This window comes from Sus scrofa, chromosome 8, assembly GCF_000003025.6.
Source record: "Sus scrofa isolate TJ Tabasco breed Duroc chromosome 8, Sscrofa11.1, whole genome shotgun sequence".
Lineage (NCBI taxonomy): Eukaryota > Metazoa > Chordata > Mammalia > Artiodactyla > Suidae > Sus > Sus scrofa.
Window position 1 is genome coordinate 110395338 of NC_010450.4, and position 25412 is coordinate 110420749.

The following is a 25412-nucleotide window of genomic DNA, read 5'->3' on the forward strand; positions in this document are numbered from 1 at the left end:
GAATAAATACATTTGTGGTTAAACAAGAAGCCCTTGACTCTAGGGGAAAAAAAGTCCCAACTAAAATTTGTCAGAGAAAATCAGGAGAAAAGCAGCCCTAATATATGTTGGGGTCTTTTCCCCTCACCTCCAAGAGCTTTCGCTGCTTTGCTGCCCTGGCTGCTTCACGCTGTGCAGCGTATAAAGCTTCTTCTTCTAGTCTTAACTTCTCTTCTTGTAAGGCTAACTGTACATGAACAAAACAATAAGGATTAACAAAAATCAGAACCTGTCTAACTGCTCTAAAAATAAAATGTTTCTGTTTATAAAATAAAAAATAAATTATTAAAAAAATTGAGTTCTACAAAGCATAACAGAATTGAAATTTTTGTGATTTTGTTTCAATTTCTTTTTTTATAAAATAATTCAAATGGTTATCAGATATATTACAGAATTCTTTAGAAGTTGAATTACAAAGTAGAGCATCTAGTTTGCATAGACACAAAACCGTTTCTTTAGAATATGCAGTGACCTTTATTCTCAACAATTGTTCCAATGCTATCACCCTGAATAGTTTAATGGTTTGAGCCCTTGTAAGTCCAAGGTCTTCAAAACTAAGGTCAACCATATCACTGTCTACCAAAGTGAAGTAAGCTTTCATAAAGTTCATGTTGCATTGATATACATGTCCTGAATTTTATCAGTGACAAGTTATTAAAAAATTACTTCCAAATATAAATTCCTGCCACTCACAACAGCACACAAATTCCTTTAGTGATAATCTGTTGCATGTCAAATCAAATTTAAAAGCCAAATTTCAATACAAATTTTTTTAGCCTAATGTTAGCATCTATTGTGTAGCTTAAATTAATGCTGTTGAAAATCACTACTTGGTACTAAATGGATTATTATTATTATTATTATTGTCTTTTTTGTCTTTTTAGGGCCGCACCAGCAGCAATATGAAGGTTCCCAGGCTAGGGGTCAAAACGGAGCTGTAGCTGACAGCCTACACCATAGCCACAGCAACGAAGGATCTGAGCCACGTTTTCAACCCACACCATAGCTCATGGCAACACCAGATCCCTAACCTACTGAGCAAGGCCAGAGACTGAACCGGCATCCTCATGGATACTAGTTGGGTTCCGGGTTCATTATCTACTGAGCCACGATGGGAACTCCTCAACAGATTATTTTTAAATGTACAATGTTCTAAGACCAATTCCATGTAGTTTAGTGAATAGCAAAACTAGAATTAACAGGCCTTTTTTGTAAACACATTGAAGTTGAATAAGTATAACATTTATGATCATTAGAAGTATTTAGTTCACTTACTAAGAATAAAAAAAATCTAAGATGAACAAAAAGAGTTTTTTAATCCACTTGTGAAACAGAATAATTTTTTTTATAAAATTAGTTTTTAAACACAAAGGTGCATGCATCTTGCCAGAATCCTGATTTGTAAAATCAGAAATCTTTACAAGAATATATTCTCTTCACTTATTGGCAGCATATGATTTCTAATCAATTAAACCAAATCCAAACAAATTATTACAGGCTGGAATAATTTAACTTTTAAATCATTTTTGTCTCTATACATCCTAAATATAGGTCCAATGATTGTTCATATGCAATATACTATTTAATGACAGCTTTCTCCTATAAACAGAGACTTTATGATAACACTTACTCAAGCAACTTAAGACTATTTACCTCCTTTTGGATTTTCATATCAAGATCTTTCTGTTTTTCAACAATAGAATCATAATGCTTCTCTCTTAGGTCAACAATTTCTTCTTCAGTAAGAGGCCTAGAGAGAAAAATCAGGGAGACAAAGAAAGAAAAGGTGAAAAAACGTGCTGATGAGTCCATGTTTAAATAAAACACTAATAAAACCAATCAAATTCTGAAATCTTATTGTCAAAAATGTATTAAAGCAATCTGATGCGATGATTTCAATTGTTAGAGTAAAAAAATCATACATTCTAATATTTGTTATAATTTGGTATATAAATTGAATAAGATGATACACCATCAGAGTACTGTTTTTAGCACTACAATTAACACACACACTTAAGAAACATGTACTTCATTTACCTTTACTTTGGCTCTGCTTCAGCCATTGGACCACACATCCCAAAATGCGCATCATAAAATAACAACTTCGGTACACTACTCTCTGATCTCAACCCTCTTCATGCTGGAACTCTCAACTCTCATACCCGCCACCTTCCTATTTATCAGGCTCAATCCCTCTGGCCACCCCAGACCCTTGATCTTTCCCTCTTCTCCCAGATTTCCTACCCTGATCATTTTCTGGTCTCACTTCACTTACAAGGAACGTGGACTCCATGGCAAATTTGAAGTTCTTCCTTAACCACATACTCCTCTTCCTGTACACCTATCATCATGCCTTATTCACTCAGATTATTCATTCTCTGACCTTGACTGTTAGCCCCTCTGTTGAGAGCTGCTAGAGAGAATCCAACTCTATTTGGCCCTTAGCCCCTTGCAATAACCCTTTACTTATACATGGCCAACTCCGTCTCACATCCTATGCTAACTCCTTGAAAACTTTCACATACCTCCTTGAGTTCCTCATTCAAACTTTTTTTCTCTTAAAAGTCACTTTCACCCCACTCTGACACATGAGGAGCCTATCTCCAACCATCAAATCCCTCAACTTTCTGCCAAGTATATCCTTCCTACTCTTCCCTCCTTCCTCTAAAGAGGTAGCATTGCTTAACTTGTTCAGGGTCACCTGTTACACTTATTATCCGTGATTCATTCATCACTGATGCCATCCTATGCCATCCCCACTCCAGAGAATTATGTGTGAGTGTAATATTGCTCCAGCAATTAGCACCCCCTCTTTCATCTTTATTCTTTTTGTCTGTTTTCACCTCTCTTCTTTGTGAGGAAAGGAAGAAAGGAAAGAAAGAAGGAAAAACTTTCATATGACCTACATCTATCTCTAACTGCTCCCTTCCCATGTCAGCTAAAATTCCTGAAATTAAAAGTTTTTGATAGCACATCTAGCACTTCCTATGTGTTTAGTTTCTCTTTTGTATGCTTTACATACATTGACTAATTTTAGTTCTCACAACAACCCTACAAGGTAGACAGAGACAGTATATATGAGAGAAATAAGATGAAGAAAGATTATGTCCAAGTCACAGTATGTAGCAAAGTTAGAATTTGAACCCAAGTAGTTTAGCTCCTTGTTCATAACTACTGTGTTCTTACCTTGTATATTCTTCCAATTTTCTCATCAACTTATGGCAGTCTGCCTCTACTTTCATTAATCTAGTAACTCTAACAAAAGTAATCAATGATTTATATGTTGCCAAATATAACAGACAGTTTTAACGCCTTATCTTATTACTTTAGTTTCCTGTGGCAATGCTGACCATTCCCTCCATTCCATCTGTCTGTCAGTCTGTCTCTACTTCCTCCCTTGGCTTTCCATGCTCTCCTCGTTCTTCTTCTTCTTTTTTTTATATAATGATTTTTATTTTTTTCCATTATAGCTGGTTTACAGTGTTCTGTCAATTTTCCACTGTACAGCATGGTGACCCAGTTACACATACATGTATACATTCTTTTTTCTCACATTATCATGCTCCACCATAAGCGACCAGACATAGTTCCCAGTGCTATACAGCAGGATCTCATTGCTAATCCACTCCAAGGGCAAGAGTCTGCATCTATCAACTCCAAGCACCCCATCCATCCCAATCCCTCCTCCTCCTCCCCCTCGGCAACCACAAGTCTATTCTCCAAGTCCATGATTTTCTTTTCTGTGCAAAGGTTCATTTGTGCCGTATATTAGATTCCATATATAAGTGATATCATATGGTATTTGTCTTTTTCTGACTTACTTAACAACCCAAATGTCCATCAACAGATGATTGGATTAAGAAGATGTGTGCAATGGAATACTACTCAGCCATAAAAAGAACAAAATAATTCCATTTGTAGCAACATGGATGGAACTAGAGACTCTCATACTGAGTGAAGTAAGTCTCCTAGTTCTTCTTTTTGCCCACAGCTCCTTGGATGTCTTCTGAATCTTCTTCAATTGTCTGCTTATTCAATCTTCAGACCACTGCTCTCTCTCCATGCTCCAACTACTCCGCTTCTTCCTCTTTCCCAACCTCAGGTCTTGATAATTATCATGGTTTTAACCAGCCAAGTATAAGGTAATACCTCCTACTATTGTTCCTCTAGTCCTAACTTCTGCCTAGGGCTTTTTTTGGTGTGTGTTTTAAGTTTTTTTGGGTATTACTTACACAAAGTAAAAAATATGATTAGTAAACAAGTTTTAGAATGTTATAAGGAAAGAAAAGAGGGATAAAGTTAAAAAAATTCAAAGAAATGTGTTTACCAATATTAATATAGTTTTTAAAAATGAAAATATACATAACAGGTTCAATAGGAAAGCACTTAGGCACTTATGTACATCAAATTCTCTAATGTTCAAGACAATCTTGATATATGTTATTATTTACCTCAACTTTACAGAAAGAGTAAATCAAGGCCCTGCAATATAAATTGTTTAATGCCTCAAAGCAAACAAATGACAGAGCCTAGATTCTTAGAGAGTTTCTTACAGTTCACATAAAAGTCTTTTTATTAAAAACAGAAATACCTTACCTATGGCTGCTTCCTGGGCTTTCTCCCTGTACGAAAATTAATTAAACAAATTTCACTAGCTGAATTCTATTTAAGGCAAGCCAATAAAATTTTTATTTAATAAAAAAATGTTCTGCTTATCTATTTTATCATGGTAACAAATTCCATTATTAAAAGCATTTTAAACAAAAAGCTTTAATATTTTACTATTTCTCAAAAGCAAAATCAAGTTTAATATCTACCTTGATTACATACCAACTGCCGGACATTTCCTAATTTTTTATAACAAATGTTTACTCTATACCAAAGGAACTTCTGGGGTCAAGATGGTACTAAACAACATATTCTCTATGTTCTCATCATTTACAACTGATCTTCATTATTCGCAGATTCCTTATTAGCAAATTCACCTATGAGCTAAAATTTATTTGCGACATCAGAACCAAGGCATGGAGCAGCAAAAGAAAATCTGAGTTGTCTGATATGCGCATTCTCAGCACTTCTTTTGGGCACGCTTCACAGCCTATGCGGTGTCACTTTTTTGCATTTTTGTGCTTTTTCAATGATGATTTTGTTGTTTCAAATGACCCACATGTGCAGTGCTGAAGTGCAATCTACTGGTCCTAATCACCAGGAGCTATCACATGCCTTATAGAGAAAACATGTGTGTTAGATAAGCTTTATCCAGGCATGAATTATTAGTGCCATTTGTACTGAGTTCAAAGTTAATGAATCAATAATATACATTAAAATAAGGTGTTAATCGAGTTCCTGCTGTGGTACAGCAGGTTAAGGATCGAGCACTGTCTCTGCAGCAGTGTGGGTTCGATCCCTGGCCTGCGCAGTGGGTTAGGATCTGGCATTGCTGCAGCTGTGGTGTAGGTCGCAGCTGTGGCTCAGATTTGATCCCTGCCAGAGTCGAGGCCAAAAACAAAAATTAAGTGTCAAGGAGAAACAAAAAACAAGGTTATATATTGATCAGTTAATGAAAATGTGACCAGAAGCTTGTAGCAACCTAATTATGTATTTCCCTTAGGAGAAACGTTCTGCTATTCACTAATTCAGCATTCACGGCAACTCTATAGAATGTAACTACCACAAGTAATGAGAATCAGTTGTTTTTTCCTCCTCTTTCAGAGGGTTATGAAATTACCTACAGTTTTTTCCTCCAAAAAAAAAAAACTATAACTACTTTCAAGAATGATTTGGATTTATGCATTTCTTACACATTTGAGTTATTCATATCTCACAATTAAAATACATGACTAAGTAACAGCAGAAATAAAATTCCAAATGGTCCAAATTAACTTACAAAAAAGTACTACAAAGCAGGATATAACATTCAACTAAAGCAAACACTAACTATGACATGAGAAGGAAAAGACAGGAAACAAACAAAGACCTCAAATCAAATGCACCTTAGGGAAACTCATGGAACCACAAATTCTTTTAAAAAGCAGTATGATGAAGGGGTGAACTATACTGAAGGTTGTAAGAACTCTTACACTTAGTATTTGTCAGAGACTTTAAAAACAACATGTTAATGTTTGTTTAAAAAACAAAAAAAATTAAAGTTTAAAAAGGGAAAGAAACTAGATGGTATGAAACATAAAAATATTTGGGAGAAATTTTACTGGGAAAACAAAAGGCTAAGGTAGTTTCTCAAATATATTCTACTAGATGATAATAAACATGTATTACTATTTTTAAAATGAATTTATACCCAAATTTATTTGGAAATGCTAAATTGGACAAGTTTAAATAACTTTCTTTAACAGTTCTCAGAACCTTTAATATGGTAATTTATACTCTGAGACTGGTATTCTGTACATACACTGGGGAATGTGGGGGTTAAAGAATAATTTAAATTTGGTTTGATTCATTTCTCTCTTTCCTTAAAAAGTCAAAAATAATGAAAAAAAAAAAAAGCTTGCAACGCTCTTCTAATCTAATTCACTTTGGAAATGTGGAAAGTAGGCCTAAGGCACGTTAATTTGCATGAACTCAAATAATTAGTTTAGTGAAGCTGGAAATTAACACAAACTCTTCTAACTAAACCAGTGCATAAGAAATACACACAGAGTTCTTGTGGCTCAGTGTATTAAGGACCCAACATTGCCTCTACAAAGATGCGGGTTCGATCCCTGGCCTAGCTTAGTGGGTTAAGGATCTGGCATCGTTGCATGCTGTGGCACAGGCCGCAGCTGCAGCTCTGATTCGATCACTGGCCCAGAAATTTCCTTATGCCACAGGTGCAGCTGTAAAAAGAAAAAATATATACACCGTATTTCACGAATTCTAAAATGTACTCTTTATTTTTTTCCCATTTTAACATTTCTGTACTTGGGATGCATCTTAAAACTGATTTTTAGATGAGGTGAAATGCAAAAATCAATAAAAAGAATAACTAATAAAAAAAAAGATAATGGCTAAAGTCAGAAAGTGACTGTAAAACAAACGTGTAATTCCACCTTAAGAAATCTATGAAAACTGTGGTTAAAGAATGGGTCTGCTCTGGATCATTGAGGAATTTTACCTGCCTAATGGCAAGAGGTTAGAAATATCTTTTTTTAAAGTTCCTCAAGTTCTACAGAACACTTTAAAAACCTATTTCTCATTTACATATATATAACATAACATGTGAAATTACGTGTAGTTTACATATTATAATAGAGAATTCTGCAATTTGCTAATATAAACTAATAAAAGAAGGAAATAAGGGACTAAAGAGTAAAAAAGAGTAAAAATTCTAAAATAGAATACAATAAAAACTTTTAAAAAATAATTGTCAGAACTAATGAGATGACTAGTGAGAACAAATATGTATTTTTTACTGCTGTGAAAATACTTACTTCATCGCTTTCTACTAGATTCTCAAACTGAAACAAGAAGAAAGTAAGAATTAGGATAAATATTTGTCTTAAGGTACATATCTCACAATAAATTATAAGTCACTTTTTCATTTCAAAAATAATATGCCTTTATATTTTTAAGATAAAATATGTCCTGTGTCTTTTTATATACCAGTTCATTCGATATATTCAGCAGTCCTACAAGACAACATAGACAAGAATATATTACAAGAATATATTACAAGAATTTATTACTTTCTATGAAAAAGAAAAAAGGAGAATTATAGCAATTTTCTACACAAATCAGAAACTTATAAACCAAAACTTTCACCTGAATTGACAATTTCATGGGTATTTTAAGCCCACACTGCCAGAATTTTCTACTTTACTTGAGTTCAGAACTATTTACTATCATAATGGTCCTTCAAGAAAGAGACTTAAAAGATGCTTAAGAAGTTCTATTTTATATTTATTCATCTATTCATTCATATAACTATTTACTGAAAGTCTACTAGATGGTAGTCACTACTTCCAAATACCACATCTTTTTAGAGATAGGAATGTAAAAAATTTGATCATAATGATCATAATGTGATGAAAGCTGCCATGTCAAATGACCAAATGAAAGTCATTATTTACTATGAAATTATACTATTAGAATATTTATACTTTAAGTGGAAATAATTTAACAAACAACATTTGAAAGAAAGGAAAAAGTGTTTCACTGTTAATGTCATTTTATTGTTTGAAGATGAAGAAAACAATGAATTCCAAAGGTTTAGAAAATAAAGGAATTTAAAGTGATGACTTAAATGTATTTAAAATTATTATCTTGAACTTATATATTGTGCTGGTTTGTAATTTGTTAAAAAAAAAAAAAACTAATTCCTGATATACATGCTTCTTTATGTAGAAGACAGTTTCGACTGGCTGTCGGCTCCGCCACTTTAAGTTGTGTAATATATTTCTTCACCTGTCTAGGCCTCTGATTCTTACCCATAAAGTGGGGTGACTGCCACCTGTTCAACAGAATTGTAGTAAGAATGTGCAATGACATTCATAAACTGTATGGCAAAATAGCAGGCACATACTAGGACTGAGTAAATGGTAGATTCTATTACTTTAGAGTTTTTTATACAAAAAAGCAATGCAGTGACTCATATGGTGGAGTTACTTAAAATCACCTTGCTGCTTTGACTCTGCCACACCTCCACTAGGGCAGGACAATGATCTGTCTCTAGAATCACTACCTAGTAGGCTACTCTAACTGATTCAAGAGTACCCTTTTCCTCAGTTGTGGAGGGCAGAAAAAGACAAAACACCACTTCTTTTTTTTTTTTTTTAAACTAGACTACAGATTGTATTCAAATGTCACCCGCCACCTCTTCAGTAGAAGTAGAAACTCTTGGAGAACAGGACCTTAATCTTTCACAAACTTGTTCTCCCTATTCACGCTCCCCCACCACTCCAATTCTTTCCCTCTTCACTAGCATCGATAATGTTAAAATATAAACAGTCGATGCTAAATTCAGGTTCAGATCCTTTCCCCTTAACTAAAAAAAAAAAAAGTCCCTCCTGCCCTTCTGAAGATACTTTTATCCAATCAGATTTATGATTCTACTTACCTCTATAGTTAAGTGCTCACCTCTTGAGCATGTTCTAAAATACTTGGATCTGGGAAGAAAAACAGAAAAACTACTTTAAAATTACAATCACATTACTCCTAAAAGTGAGTTAATATAGTGGCATAAAAACATTTCCTCAAGAGCAATTTTAAATTTCTAATATACAGTATCTTATGTTTACAAAAAGGAACCACCAAACTTACCTAATGATATAAAATAGCTCAGATTTTTTAAACTTGGTTATGGATTTAAAAACATTTGGGGAGTTCCCATTATGGCGCAATGGTTAATGAATCCGACTAGGAACCATGAGGTTGCGGGTTCGGTCCCTGACCTTGCTCAGTGGGTTAATGATCCGGCGTTGCCGTGAGCTGTGGTGTAGGTTGCAGATGTGGCTCGGATCCCGCGTTGCTGTGGCTCTGGTGTAGGCTGGTGGCTACAGCTCCGATTCGACCCCTAGCCTGGGAACCTCCATATGCCGTGGGAGCGGCCCAAGAAATGGCAAAAAAAAAGACAAAAAAAAAAAAAAATTTGGTTAACCAATGTTTTTGTATTGGTCCTAATATTTACTAAGCCCGTAATAATAAATTAATTTACCATATTTACTACATAGAGCAGAATACAATTAAATTTAAAGTTTTATCTCATTTTTACTGTATCAAAAAAGTACTGGTGCGTAAATGTATAAGAGTGTGTTCCCAATTTTGTGAAACACTGGAAAAACAACAAAAATCTACAAAGGTATATACAATATTCTAAGAGTGGTTATTTCTAGGTGGTGGGATCATATGTTTATACAAAGCTTAGGCATTTTTCTTACCTCATGCATGCACAAATAAAAGAAAAAGAAAAGTAACATACTTCACATATATACACCAACCGAATAATCCATTACATTAATTTTTTTTAACCAGGGCCAAATACTGACTTTGTTTTTTAAATTTTACTGGAGGAGTTCCCATCGTGGCTCAGTGGTTAATGAACTCGAATGGTAACCATGAGGTTGCAAGTTCGATCCCTGGCCTCGCTCAGTGGGTTAAAGATCTGGCATTGCCATGAGCTGTGGTGTAGGTCGCAGACGCAGCTCGGATCCTGCATTGCTGTGTCTGTGGCACAGGCCAGCAGCTAAAGCTCCGATTCAGCCCCTAGCCTGGGAACCTCCATATGCCACGGGTGCAGGTGCGGTCCTCAAGAGACAAAAGACAAAAAAAAAAAAAAAGAAAAAAAAATTTTTACTGGAGGAGTTCCTACTGTGACACAATGGGTTAAGGATATGGCTTTGTCTCTGCGGTGGTATAGGTTTGATCCCTGGCACAGCACACTGAGTTAAGGAGGATCAAATGTTGCTGCAGCTGTGGAATAGCCTGAAGTTGCAGCCTGGATTTGATCCCTGGCCTGGGAACTTCCATATGACATGGCTAAGGTTAAAAAAAAATAAAAATTTTATTGGAGTATAGTTGACTGACAATGTTGTGTCAGTTTCAGGTGTATAGCAAAGTGAATCAGTTATACATATAAATATATCCATTCCTTTTTGAATTATTTTCCCATATAGGTTATTAAACAATACTGAGTAGATTTCCCCATGTTATACTGTTGGTCCTTGCTATTTCTCTTTATATTTAGTAGTGTGTATATGTTAATCTCAACTTCCTAATTTATGCCTCCCCTGCAACATTTCTCCTTTGGGAACCATAAGTTTGGTTTTAAATTTTTGAGTCTGTTTTGTGAACAAGTTCTTTTGTATAATTTTTTAATTAAATTCCACATATTAGTGATCTCATATGATATTTGTCTCTCTATGTCTGACCTACTTCACTTTGTATAATTTCTAGGTCCATCCATGTTGCTGCAAATGACATTATTTTGTTCTTTTTTGTGGCTGAGTAATATTCCATTGTATATATGTACCACATCTTCTTTATCCATTCTTATGTTGATGGACATTTAGGTTGCTTCCATGTCTTGGCTACTGTACATAGTGCTGCAATGAACACTGGGTGCATCTATCTTTTTGAATTATGATTTTCTCTAGATATTTGCCCCGAAGTAGGATCCCTGGATCATATGATAATTCTATATTTAGTTTTTCAAGTAATCTCCACACTGTTCTCCATAGTAGTTGCACCAATTTACATTGCCACCAACAGTGTAGGAGGGTTCCCTTTTCTCCATACTCTCTCTAGTATTTCAAATGTCGCTTTTAATTTTAATTTCACCTCACAATGTATAAATATATCAAATCATCATGATGTACACTTTAAATATCTTACAATTTTGCCAAAAATACCTCAGTAAAGTTGAAATTTAAAAATTCTAGCCATTCTCATCTGCTCCTATTAGTGAAACTTACATGTAGTCAAATAGGCCTCTTCTTTGTCATATCTGACTATACTTCTATCAACTACATATACATTATCAACTATTATGGCGTGGTTGATACAGGACAGAGGCACTCAAATGCCTTTACTACTGAAGGTGCCAGGACATTTTAAGATTTTTCACTTACAGTGTGGATACTCTTACTGCTGCCTAAATTGATGGTAGAGATTTCCCATCCTACTATGGAGATCCAAAATCACACTGTGGGTTCCTAATGTGTCAGCATTTTTTTAATATAAAGCATCTCTTTGAGAGATGGGAAGAATCCCGGGGTTAGGACAGGTCAGAATGTTTTGTATTATGTGTGTGTGTGTGTGCAGAGGAGGTAGACAGTTTTAAAAGATAATGGTATATTATCAAGATTAAATTTTTATTATTATAAGGAATAAAAAAAGTAATTTTTGCTGGTACAATCTTTATTTGCTAACAGATGCAAAGTAGTTTTATTGTCCATTAAGAGATCATTGATTAAAAAACCAGAACCTCTGGTACTACCCCATACATCTAATAATTCATGGGAACATAGCCAGTATAAATAAAATACCCTAATTTTCTAGGCATCTAGTGCTCCCATTCTTCCACCTTCTCCATTTCTCAAATAAAAACAGGAATGTTGAGCTTTCCAGTAGCACTGTGTTCTGGCATTAGGATTCATGCTTAAAATGCTAAAAACTCTTTCTCAGCAACCATCACGCTCTTCCCTAAATGAAGAATTTGTCTCTGACTAATCTATTTCCTCTTCCAGGCTTACTGAGTAACATAACTGAACAGTAAAATAAAGTTCAGTAGTACTAAGTACCTCAGTGTAAGCAGTGTGACTTCATTACTGAGGCAAAGCCTAAACCTAAGACTGTACAAATTAAGGGAAGTAATTGCACTATTTACGTTAGATGGCAGAGACCTCTGCTCTGTTCCAAATATACATAGATATATAGCCAATTTCAGTAGAAGCCCAAGGTGTTGGCTGTTACAAATGACTCTCTTTTCTGTCTGCCTACCACAACCCCGTCCACATCTAACCACAGTGAGGATGATCATGACTCTGACGCCCTGATTATCTGATCAACCTAAACCAGAGTCATCCCCAGATCTCATGTGATTGGTTCAGGGTTAAATGGAAACTGAGCAGAGAGAGACAATACCCTCCTGAGAGCTCTAGGAAGCGCTAGGGGTTGTGCTTCTGACAGTCTGCAAAAAGGAAGGAAATCAACTAAAAGAGTGTTCTGACTGCACTAAAGTCACCCCCAAGGCCCAGGGGCATCCCTGTCTTGCCCACAGTTTACTTAGTACTTGAGAAACCAAGTATCCTTATAAGAAATTCCCCTTTTTGTCTAAGATAGTTTCATCTGGGTTTCTACCCCTACAACCAAATTCCTGACTAATAAATAAACATAAGTCTAAGGGATAGAATGGCAAAAAAGCAAATTAAGAAATAGCCAAAAAAAAAAATTGTTGGTTTTTTTTTTTTTTTTAATGGAAGGAAAGCAGAAAAGCAAAGTAAGTTTGGGGGAAAAAAATCGAGCTTTCCTCTATCCTCTGTACTTCCTATGTTCTGGTAATTTGATATAAAAGCTTGATTATATTGAATGCAATTTTTTAAGGCAAGAACCCTTCATATGTGTACTACTGAATCAGATTATGAGGAACTTTGTTTTTGTTTGCCCAATTTTTATTGACACTAAGAATGACTTGCGAGTTCAGGTATTACCAGCCTAATCCATCCATTACAAAGCTTTACAGCAACCTTTTACGGAATGGTTTTAGCATCCACTGATAAAATCATTTTCAGCTCCATTATATCATTAAAGGGTACAAAAAAAATCATGATTTTTCATTTCTATAATTTCTTAGGAGTTTATTAACTATATAAAATTCACTGGAAGACCCTGAAACAGACAATCTGACATAAGCTTTAGGACACCTAATTAGGGGAGTTCCCTGGTTGTCTAGCGATTAGGATGCAGCACTTTCAATGCTGCAGCCCAGGTTCAACCTCTGGTTTGGGAACTGAGATTCCATATCAAGCCGTGGCATGCTGTGGCCATATACTGGAGTTCCCTGGTGGCCAAGTGGTTAAGGACTTGGTACTGTCACTGCTTTGGCTTGGGTTTGATCCCTGGCCCAGGAACTTCTGCATTCTGTGTAAGTGTCCCCAATCCCCAAAGAGGCCTAAATAGGAAGTTATCATAATAGTACAGCAAAGAAATGATACTGGCTTGGATCACCAAACTGAGGTACTGAGAAGCTGTTCTAAAGAAAAGGCTGACAGAATTCCCTAATATATTAACTATAAGAGTATATGTAAAAAGGAAGAATCAAGGATGCTCCTAAGTTTACAGCCCGAACAACTAGAATGGAGTTGCCATTTACTGAGATAAAGAATTCTGGGAAAGGAGTGGATTTGTGGTTTTAGATGTCTTGAGCTTGATAACCATACATGGTTAAGAGTCTAGATGAGAGAGTCTTTTATTCAAATGTCAAGCCTAGAACATTAACGTCAGTCCCCAAGCCCCTTTAGAATACCTTCTCTAACTAACCCTGGAGCTACATCTCAATCTCAGATCAGTAAGAACATGATTCTTCTCTTTCTTGCTTTAAACCTAGGAAATTAAATCTTGTTTCCTTTTCCTATCCTAAGGAAGATTCTCTGTAGACAAAGATGCAACATGAGCAATCTCTCCCGCTTCCTTACATATGTTTCATGTTATCACCAATATATACACATGCCTATCATTTTTAACGATTTTACTTCTAATCACTATGGAAAAACAGAAGTGTAGCCTATTCTTGGGAGAGAGTGGAAGAGTGTATTCTCTCTCAATAAGATGGAAATATAGGAAACAGAAATTAAAACTACAAAAGCAAGGAGTTCCCGTCATGGCGCAGTGGAAACGAATCCGACTAGGAGCCATGAAGTTGCGGGTTCAATCCCTGGCCTTGCTCAGTGGGTTAAGGATCTGGCGTTGCTGTGACCTGTGGTGTAGGTTGCAGACGCGGCTGGGATCCTGTGTTGCTGTGGCTCTGGTGTAGGCAGGCAGCAACAGTTCCGATTCGACCCCCAGCCTGGGAACCTCCGTATGCCTAGGGTGCAGCCTTAAAAAGGACAGAAAGACAAAACAAACAAAAACTACAAAAGCAATACAGGATAAATGAGTTACCTCAACAAGCTGGGTCACCTTTGGAAAGAGAATGGCTCCTGGGTTTTAAAACTTAAAGGAAAGAGAGTACGATGACATCTAAAAGAAGATATTAAGTAGAGTAAATGGAAGACCAGAACAAAGAGAAACAGGTATTAGCAGGGTTCATTCAAAGCCTATCTGTAGGAGAGTCCCTGATTCAAGAAACTGAACCGTTTCTGGCCTCAGCAGTAGGCAGTTCTCCAAGGTAATGAGTTATTTGAATGAATCTATACTAGCTCTCCTTGAATCTATACTCAATAAGCACCTTATCCCATTATTCTTTGCTTATAATGAAAGAATGTCTTTATCCAAAGATACAAGTACTACACAGTTCCTAGACAATCATATTTCTCATTTTAATTACTAAGTTTGCCTTTGGTTTTCTATATCTGACCCAGTAAGGGTGAGAGCAATGTGGCTGTTCAAACAAATTACCATGTATTAATGAGACAACAAAACTAGCTATGGAAAAATAAAATGGTTAAAGTCACATCATGTGTGCATTTAACATTTATGAATTCGTATGCTCTGGACAGAAGGGCGAGGCGAAATCTCTAAATGAAGTACTCTAAGTTTCTGTATAACCATTCTACCATCACTGAACATGTGAACATGGACCCAAATATGTTAAGGTTGTTACAAGACGTTGAAAAGATGGAGTTCCCTTTGTGGCTCAGAGGAAATGAATCTGATTAGCATCCATGAGGACACAGGTTCGATCCCTGGCCTTGCTCACTGGGTTAAGGATCTGGCATTGCTGTGAGCTATGGTGTAGGTTGCAGATGCAGCTCAGATCCGGAGTTGCTGTGGCTGTGGTAGGCCAGTGGCTACAGCTCCCATTTGATACCTAGCTTGGGAACCCTCCGTATGTTGTGGGTGTGGCCTTAAAAAGACCAAAAAAAAAAAAAAAAAAAAAAAGGGAGAGAGAGATTAAAAAAATAGATTATCATACTCTGTATGATGGTGTCATGTAAAGGAATTTGGAAGAGTTTGAAAGTAATGATTCTTGCATATACTTTATCCATGTTATTAAGACAGGTATCAAGACAACCTTTTAAGGATAAAATCAGTATCATCAAGAATACACTGATAAGCAATGAGATCCTGCAGTATAGCACTGGGAACTATATCTAGTCACTTACGATGGTGCATGATAATGTGAGACAAAAGAATGTATGTATGTACGTGTGACTGGGTCACCTTGTTGTACAGTAGAAAACTGACGGAACACTGTAAACCAGCTATAATGGAAAAAAATAAAAATCATTAAAAAAAAAGAACAGATTGAAAATACAGTTTTTTATGTTATTTTGCAAAGCAGGCAAATACTCTTTTCTATCAAAATAACCTAAGTAAAAGATAACTAAAAAATTCTCACAAATCCTACATTGGTATTGTTTCTTTTCTTCACATTCTCCTGTATAATATCTGTTAAAGTCTCTCCTTATATCTTCTATTTCACATTATAAATAAATAATGAAGAACTATGGAAAATTGTTCCATAGTCTATTAAAAATTAAATGCTTCCCAAGACTCTTTTTTTTTTTTTTTTTCCTGACAAAAGATTGGAAAGGTTATAAATAGAAGTCTGGCAAAAACTATTACATTGAAGATGATGGGCACATCATTTTTCAATTAGTATCAAATATTTCAATGAAGGTTAAACTATTCAACTCTCAAGGGATGCTCCATCAACAGATTTTCCAGGCAGGGACAGCATCAACACAGGTGGTAATGATAAAGTAATAATGTTTACTGTTAAATAAGCCTCTCCCTAACAAAGGCAATTTAGGAAGAATGGATGTTTAAAAAATTTATTGTGTTCCTTGGAAGAGAAGAGACATATCTTCCTGCTAAACATGATGAAGACAGAAAATATAGGTTAAAAAAAAAGTCATTGTCCTTCAAGAGGTGCCTGATTCAGAAAAAAACTAATAACTAGAAGGGAACTTTGAGGTCTTTTAGTTCCTTTTTCACTCATCCTCTGCAATCTGTGAGTAGTATCTGAAGTTGCTGCCTATCTTCTTTTCGAAACTGTTGCCACTGTCTATGATTTTAACCTTCTCATTTTTCTTACTTTCCTGGATAACTGAATGATGGGACATAACTATGCACTTATATTTAAAATACAAAACTGAGTAAAAATTGACTCACATACCCAGGAGGTTTACAGTCCAATGCGACAGACATACAGGTAAATTAACAGCTACCATACTCTGAAAGGGATATGTTCAGATGAGGAGTACTGACAATCAGCTGAAGAATGAATTAGCCAGGCCCAAGAGCAAAGGAAATGTTTCAGGGAACAGCAGCTACCAAAGGCAAAGGAGAATGAAAAGATCAGGACTGTATATATTAATTCTGTCAAGGGTTTACCAAATATCTACTACATACTAGGCACATAACTTGGAGCCGGGCATTCAATGATAAGCAACCTATTTAGGCATGAACTTTTTTCTTTACAATGAGACAGACATTAACCAAATAATCAATCACACTATTTCAGGTATAATTATAACCTAAGTGCTAAGAAGAAATGGAAGACGGTTCCATCGTGGTGTGAGAACTTATCCCCTGACGGTAGGAAACAGATTGGGAAGGCTTCTGTGAGAAATAATCCTTCAGCTGGCATCTAAAAGATGAGTGAATGGGCATTATCTAGTACAAAGGGAAGAAACATTCAAGGAGGAGTGTGACACAAATGAGGCCAGAAAAAAAAAAAAAAAAAACCGCAAGACATAGATAACGCAAGGTCTTGAACTTGAAATCTACATTAAAGATTTCAGACTTTATCCTAGAAGTACGGTAAACTACTGAAGAATTTTAATCAGCATTTGCATCATGGATTTGCACTTATGATCACTTTTAACTACAGACTGCAGGATAAACTGAAAAAGATCAGGAATAGATGTGGGTAGACAAGCTGGTAGTCTAGCCACTCAGTCAACAAGTATTTATTGAGTCCCTACCAAATGCAAGCACTATTTGTGTACTGGATATACAGAAATAAGCAAATCAAAGTCCTTGATTCCATGAAATTTATACTCTATTAAGGTTGAACAGAACAACAGACAAACGAATACTCAGAATCTACAAGACCATGCAGTGGTAAGTGCTATGAAGGAAAACAGTGTCAGAAAATGACAAATGAGGAAAAGTGCTATTTAACACAGGGTATTGGATACCTAGGTAAGAAATAATGCCACTAAGGTGGCCGTAGTGAGATAAGTGGGTGGAATGAAAAGTTATTTAGGGGGTTAAAAAAAATCTGATTTTGGGGATGGAATAGATGCAGGATGATGAGAAAGTGTCAGAGACACTCCTAGGTTTGAGACTCTATGTATGCTCTTCCTTAAGAAAAGTATTGTAGGAGAAGGGTCAAGTTTTGAAGGACTTCAACATTTAATAACTGCGGTGAAGAAAATGAACATTCATAAGAAATAAGGATGAAGTGATTCATTTAAGATTCATGGAGGAGATGAAAAAACAGTGAATGTGGAATTACAGACGTTAACGGAGAACTCAACAGCATTGAATGGTGCTAAAGGATCGAGTAAGTAAGCATTAATAATACTTACTGGATTGTGATGGTTATTGGACATTATGATAGTAGGGGGCAGGAAGGGGACTAGTGGCAGGGAGTGAATGTTAGCTCGTCTTGAAGACTGAGTGAAAAGTGAGGGAATGGAGATATCAAGACTGGACAATTCTTTAAAGTGTTAAAGAGAAATGATAGGAGATAGGGTAATAGCTGGAAGGAGATGTGGGAGCCTAAGCAAGGTTTACTGCTTCTTTCTTTCTGGTTTTTAGATTAGAGAGGCACCAGATCTAAGGTACTGGAAAGAGGGTAGAGCTACAAATACTGAAGATCAAAGGGTCTGTACTAAGGAAGGGAGGATTTAGAGGTTGGAGAGAAGTAGGGGACATACAAAGTGAATCTCAGGTTATGTTTGATACCCAAAGGAAAATAACTCCGCAGACAATTAAGATATTCAGGGCTCAGACTGAGATGACTAAGCTTATTAGTAAGAAAGTCATAGGTAAAGCCATGTGTTTTCATGCCCTCACCCAGGGAAAGCATATTAAGAAAGGAAAATATATTAAGGAAGAGCACAGTGAGATTCAGGACAGAGCCCTGGGGAGTCTTCAAGGTATAACACAGAACTTCAAGAAATTCATATCCATTTAAGTCTATTACTGTTTTCCCTCCTACCTTTTAAAATTTCAAGAAAAACAAAGGTAACAAACATGCAGAAAACCAAACTGAATCTCTTAATATGAATACTGGTTACTATATTTCAGCAATATACGTTTTGATAAAATATTAAAAAAATCTCACTGGTGCTCTATATGGTCTCTTAAAGAAATAAGTCGACATAAAATTGGTAGGAAATATGTTTAACTATGTGAGTTAGTGATGGTTTTGCCAAGTTAGGGAATTATCTTGAGACAAAAAAAAAAAAAAGAAGAGATAATACTGTTTCTTAATTCTGAAAGATAATACTAGATCTTATAAGTTCATAAATAATATTCTCTGGCTATTCATTTGACAAACCTGAGATACTTGGAGTTCCCATGTGGTGCAGCAGGTTAAGGATCTGGCACTGCCTCTGTGGTGGTTTAAGTTCGATCCTTGCTCGACATAGTGAATTAAGGATCCAGCATTGCTGCAGATTCCATCCCTGGCTCAGAAACTTATATTTGCTGTGAGTATGGCCATAAAACTCACAAACATGAGATACTAGTAACAAAGAAAGATAAAGTATAGTCCATGACCTTGAGGGGCTCTCAACCTATACCTTGGCATAAGCCAGGAGACAGCACTCTATAGTCCCTGGGCTAAATCTAGCCTAATGCCTGTTTCTGTAAATCAATTTTTACTGAAACACAGTCACATTCATTTATTTACATTTTGTCTGTGTCTGCTTCTGTGCTAAAACAGCAACAGTGAGCAGCTAAGACAGAGACCTTATGGCTTGCAAAGCCTAAAATATGTATTATTTGGTCCTTTTCAGAAAGTTCACAATCCCTGATACACAGCAGATTTAAGCCTGTAGAAATTATTATTTCCTCAGGGAAATAATAGTATCTCAGGGGGTTAGAGCAGGTTTCACAGGGAAGGTGATATTTAAGGATAAGAAAAAGCTCACCAAGAAGAGGAAAAGAAGGCGTTCCCATTGTGGCTCAGCAGTAACGAACCCTACTAGCATCCATGAGGATTTGGGTTCAATCCCTGGCCCCACTCAGTGGGCAAAGGATCCGGGGTTTGCTGCAGCTGGGGCCCTAAAGAAACAAAAGAACAAACAAACAAAAAAGAACAGGAAAAGAAAAAAATACTACATACAAAAGTATAGGATGAGAGAACACTGTATTTTAGGAAACCAGAAACAAGTATAGCCCATCGGGCACATTAAGATATTGGGGTGTGGCTAGCAAAAGAATGGCAGAGAATGCTTTCACTGATTCCCCCTTGCCTGTGCTGCCAAGCTCATGTGTATAAGAAGCAAAGCCTCCCACTTTCATGTTAAACTCTATGGAAAATATAATTAGAAAATGTAATCAGGCTGGTAAAATAGATTAAGGCTAAATTATCTTGTCAGGAGTTTGAAGTTAATACTACTCTGAACTGGAAGGTTATCATTTATTGCAAAAGGTAAAATACCAAGGTCCATGAATGAGTTAAGTTTTTGGAAACTAGAATAGATTCAATGTTTTCCTTTTGTTGTTATTCTGATTTGTATTCATGATTTTTCTGAATGAGAGAAGGAATGAGATCGTATTTTTTACCCAAATGCAGAACTGCCTATAATTCTGAGTATTTAAATGGACATGGTGTTGTCGCACATTTGAATGCCATGTAACTCATCTTCTGTCAGAAGGAAAAAAAAAAAAAAAGGCTGAGCAACTTAGCTGGAGGAAGGAAAGAGTCTGCAGATGGAAATCGTTAAGCAATGGAATAGCATAATTTAGCATGGGTTTTACTTTTTAAAATTTTTAAAAATTTTATCCAAGTTCCCAGGCTAGGGATCGAATTGAAACTGCAGCTACCAGCCTCACCAGATCCGAGTCTTGTGGATACTAGTCTGATTTTTAACCCTCTGAGCCACAACAAGAACTCCTGTATGGGTTTTAGAAAGCTTAACTCCACTGACAGGAAGGGAAGATGGCCTGAAGTGCAGGGAGAGCAGTCTAGAAGTCAGGGTGACCAGGTGATTTTAAAGACAAAGTTTAAGGCAGAAGCACAGAGGAAGGAAACAGGTTTCATACGTATTAAGGAAAGACTGAACAGCTGATTAGAGTGGCAGAGGACTATCAAGGTTGTAGCACAGAGACTGTGAATGTAGCTGTGAAGGGAGACCCTAATCCCTGATTAGGGAATACATGAAGCAGAGAAAGAAGAAACCCAGGGGAAAAGAAAATGCATTATTTCAGAAATTTGTTGGAACACAAATATTAGATACTTTAGATAAGTTGATTTGAGAAGCATTGATACATCCAAGTGTATCTCTTCAGTAGGCAACTGAAAACATAGTGCTGAACCCTGGAAGAGAGGTCTACTCAGAAGATGTGATTTGGAAGTGGTGGTGGTTGAACCCACAGGAATGGATGAAATTAAGGGAACTGAACAGAGGAAAGATAGAGGAAATTTTAATGGACAGATAAAAGTAAGAAAGGAAAATAAAAGTAATATTGTAAAGATCAAATGCATAATTTCAGGAAAAGGAAAATAGCTCATTACATAGAACAAGGAGCCAAGTTGTTGAGATCTGCATAAGATCTTCCAGTGACAAAGTACAAGATAATGCGCTGGGAGATAAGCAACTAAATGTTTATAATGTTTATATGTTTAGTAAAATGTTTATAATGGTCAATACAAAACCCTGAGATATGGTTTAGGGTAAAGGCTCTCAATTCAGAGGGACGTGGGCTGCAATCCCAGCTCTGCCATCCTGGGCAAGTTAAACCTTCCAGCTTCAACTTTCAATCTATAATGTATATAACAGTACTCACCTTTCTCACAGGATGTGGTGGGGATAAATGAGATAATGTAAAATACTTAAGAACAGTGTTTGGAACACAGGAAATAATCAAATGTTGGCAGCTATTATTAAAATCAATTTTATCAGGAAAGAAAACAGCAAATCATTGGAAACTGTTGTTTGAAGGCAATTTCGCTGCTGGAGCTAAAACAGCCAACAAATGCTTAATACCAAGAAGGATATAAAACATGACCATACCTTTACATAAAACTATAGTGCATCTTAACTGGAGCCACTGTGTGGAACTTTACGGTAAGATAAAAATGTGAATTAAAATACAACCCAACAAAACATAATTGAATCTTCAGTTAGAGAAAGAAAAAACTAAGACCACAGTGTCTATAACACGATGGCTAGTACCACTTAAGAAAAAAGAACTGACCAGCAGATGGAGCCCTCTAGAAAGTGTGGGTAGGCAAAACTCCCTATAGCGAAAAAAGATGACTCATTAGGATATGATAATGTTATTCCTTAAGATATTTAACTTCTTTTGCTTTTTTTTTCCCCTCCCTACACACGTGGCATGTGGAAGTTCCTGGGCCAAGGACTGAACCCTGGCCACAGCAGTGACAATGCCTGATTCTGTTTTGTTGACCCATTAGGCCACCAGGAAACTCTTAATTACCTTTGCTTTAATCACCAAAAAACTTATCAGTAGCAAGGTTTCTGACAGACCTTAATGCTGACACTGATATTTTGCCTAGTTGACAGACACTCTAGAATATAAAATACTAGAACTCTCTAGTATTTTATAAATTAAAAAAAATGGTAATTCTGGTTTTGAAACTGGATAGTGAAAAGTGCATGATGTGGCTCTGAAATACTCTGGAAAATCTACAAGGCTAAGAAACCAGGCCCTGGATTATAAACTACCCTTGTGATGCCCAGTTTAAAGCAGCCTAAGCAGGACCTGGATTCTTGCACGTATGGCCACTACATTGACAAATACAAATCAAATTAAGTTTTTGTGATTGCTCCCAAACATTTTTGCCCTTAGATGAACTACTAGTTAACTATCTAAATCTATATCCAAAAGAAAATCAGAACTACTAGGTGATTAAAAACAAAAAAAGCAATTACTAAAACCAGAGGAAAAGCTTAATCTTATTCTGTAAATAACAATTAACTAATTCACCTGTCTGTTTATTAGATGCTCCTAAAATAATGTCAAAATGAATATAAAACAATAGGTTAATCAGAAATTCAAGGAAGGGGACGGCTTAAATCTACATTTACGGATTAAAAAAGAGGATGGATATCACTATTATACTGTTTTAGATGGCTATGTCCACAACCCACAGACTCTCATTGCCTCAACAAGACTTTGTTCAAGTTTTGCCCACAACCAGAAGAGTATAGATCCAACTATTATGATTTTATGGTACACCTACAGACAATTAACACTCGCAATGATTCAGTAATTTCCCCCTGACCCCACCCTATGCTGTGAGTTCATGTGCTCAGGGAGTAAGACCTGTAATTTTAATGCTATGCTCTAAGGAAAGCATTTTCAGTTTAAAAAATCACCATGAAAGAACAAAACAAAAATCCCAGACATTACACAGTGCAGTCCAAAGTGAAATATAAGTAACTTTTGCTTTTCTAATTTGAGTATAAGACCCTATTTTTACAGTTATCCTACAACCCAACTATAAACAAACAAACAAAAATGTTACAGAGCCAAAGATTGTGTGGCATCTAGTCCTTAGGCAAGCCTTGAGTATATGAGAGCATCCACACACACAAATTACAAGAAACTTAGATGACTCTGGCTGACAACATAAAACAGCTGCTATGATCCCCTTTGGGAAACCAAAACATTAAACTAGGCACAAAGTCTTTAAGTCCTTACTTTTCCATTCCAGGAACACTTAAGAGTGCACACAACCTCAGCTAATCTGTATCAAAGAGGTGACACAACGCCTGACGGACGAATGAGTGACTCATATAAGATCTACATCACCAAAGATCCAAATGACAAATTATCTGGCTTCAGTATGTGTATGCTGAACACCTTATTACCTAAAGATGTTGGTCAGATGGGACAGATCCTGAAAATTTAGCAATCTGTTCCAGAAAGTGCCAAATTAATGTCTTACTTCTTAACATAAAGTGGCTTGAGATTTTCAATTCTTAGTTTGAATTCCTGGGAGATACTTAAAAACAACAAAGCCAATTTCAAAGGAATTTATGCTTTTCAATAATTCATGAAATAAAACACACAAAAATGGAATAATTACGAAATTCTATTATTCTATGGATTCTGTGAGTAGAAAAATCTATGCATATCTCAGATTTAATCAAGAGATCTCAGGTTCAGAAGGGCTGTGATTTCCCTTGTGCTACAGAGAGCAATCAAGGTAACACATTCCTCTCGAAATTCCAAAAAATTAATATGAAAAAGCTACACTCTGCCCCTCTTGTTATCAGCACCAAGAATCCAAACGCCCGCTGGAAACCCAGCAATTCGTGTCTTTGTACTTATCAAAGAACTGCTCAAGGTCTGGAATCTTATGTTATTCCAGCATCCAAACGACTTCTAAAAAAAAAAAAAAAAATCTGAGACATCAACTTTTTGGAAGCAGATTCTCCACCTGCTCTGTCAGAGTCAAGAGAGAATCAAAAACGGAAGCTACCACCACCTCTGGCACTAAACCCAAGCCCAACGTAGAGTGTCCTCGGGTTGCTGTGGATCCTGTTCTACCGTCCATTCGTGGGAAGGTGCCCCTTGCTTCCTAGAGACGATGCCTCCCATGACTCTTTTATCGCGTGACAGTGCGCGCCCGGAGGAATCTCGCTCGGAGGTGGCAGGAGCGACACTCCGCCCTCACCTCTAGCTGTTTCCCTGGGAGGCCCCTCCAGGTCAGGGCCTCCACTACGACCACCCTCTTCACGCCAGTACAGCGGTGAAGGGAGCGGGCTCCCAGCCTTTTCAAGCCAGTGGGGGAGTGAAAGGGGTTCCCCGGCAGAGGTTGAATAGGAGGAGCCAGCGGGCGCCGGGCCCCTCCCCCAGTGGGCTTACCCTCCGCCGCCTCCTACACGCTGCAGCCGCCCGGCTTCCCTGCGGAGGAGCCCGAAGCACTGCGTCCAGCAGCAGTTCCCCATTGCATGCCGCCCAGGCGCCGCCGCTCCTCCGCCTCCTCCCGCTCAAAGCCCAAACCCAGGTCCGGCAGCCGCATCCGCGCAGCACGAGCCGAATAGGTGTTCGGGGACCGAGGGCGGGCCGGCCGGAGCGCGGCGGCGTGAGGGGCTGGGGCGACGGAAGGGACAGGCGCTCGGAACAAAAGCAGTGGTTACTCGAGCGGCCGTCGAGTCGTCGCCGTGCGAGGGAGGAGGGCCGGGCAGCGGGCTGTAGACTCGCTCGCCATCCGCATGGCCCCTCACTCGCCTCAGGCCCCAAACCCAGCTCGAATGACCGCCTCCTGCCGCCGAAGAAGGCCAGTCCCCGCGAGCCTCGCGCCCAGGCCCCTCCCTCCGGTGCGCCCAGGCCCGCGCCTCGCCACCGACGCCGCCACACCTCCGGCCTCTCCCGGGCCCCAATAGGCTGCTCCTTTGGCCGCCCCGCCTCCTCGGGCGACTAGCGGTTACGTCACTTCCGCCAGCTACTGGGTACGCAGTTCAATTTGTGGGTGTGGGTATCTGTTGGACCTTGACCTAACCAGGAAATCTTTACTTTTCGCGCCTTCCCTACTGTGGGTCCCGAGCCTTTCCGGGCGTCTC

The 25412-nt window shown here is 37.4% G+C and overlaps 1 protein-coding gene across 3 annotated transcripts in view; it reads right to left on the minus strand.

Annotated features, from left to right (window-relative positions):
- The window catches only part of AP1AR (adaptor related protein complex 1 associated regulatory protein), a 34404-nt gene extending 9193 nt beyond the window's left edge, over positions 1-25211 (minus strand). Inside the window, exons 1-6 of one of the 3 annotated variants that reach the window (XM_003482454.4) lie at positions 24715-25211; positions 9092-9140; positions 7467-7493; positions 4636-4661; positions 1693-1789; positions 128-226 (exon numbers count right to left, since the gene is read on the minus strand). In XM_003482454.4, coding sequence (XP_003482502.1) covers positions 128-226; positions 1693-1789; positions 4636-4661; positions 7467-7493; positions 9092-9140; positions 24715-24797 — 381 coding nt within the window. In that variant the 5' untranslated portion in view covers positions 24798-25211. The remainder of the gene's footprint in view (positions 1-127; positions 227-1692; positions 1790-4635; positions 4662-7466; positions 7494-9091; positions 9141-24714) is intronic. The other 2 variants (XM_013978945.2, XM_003129244.5) reach the window with 2 other exon arrangements.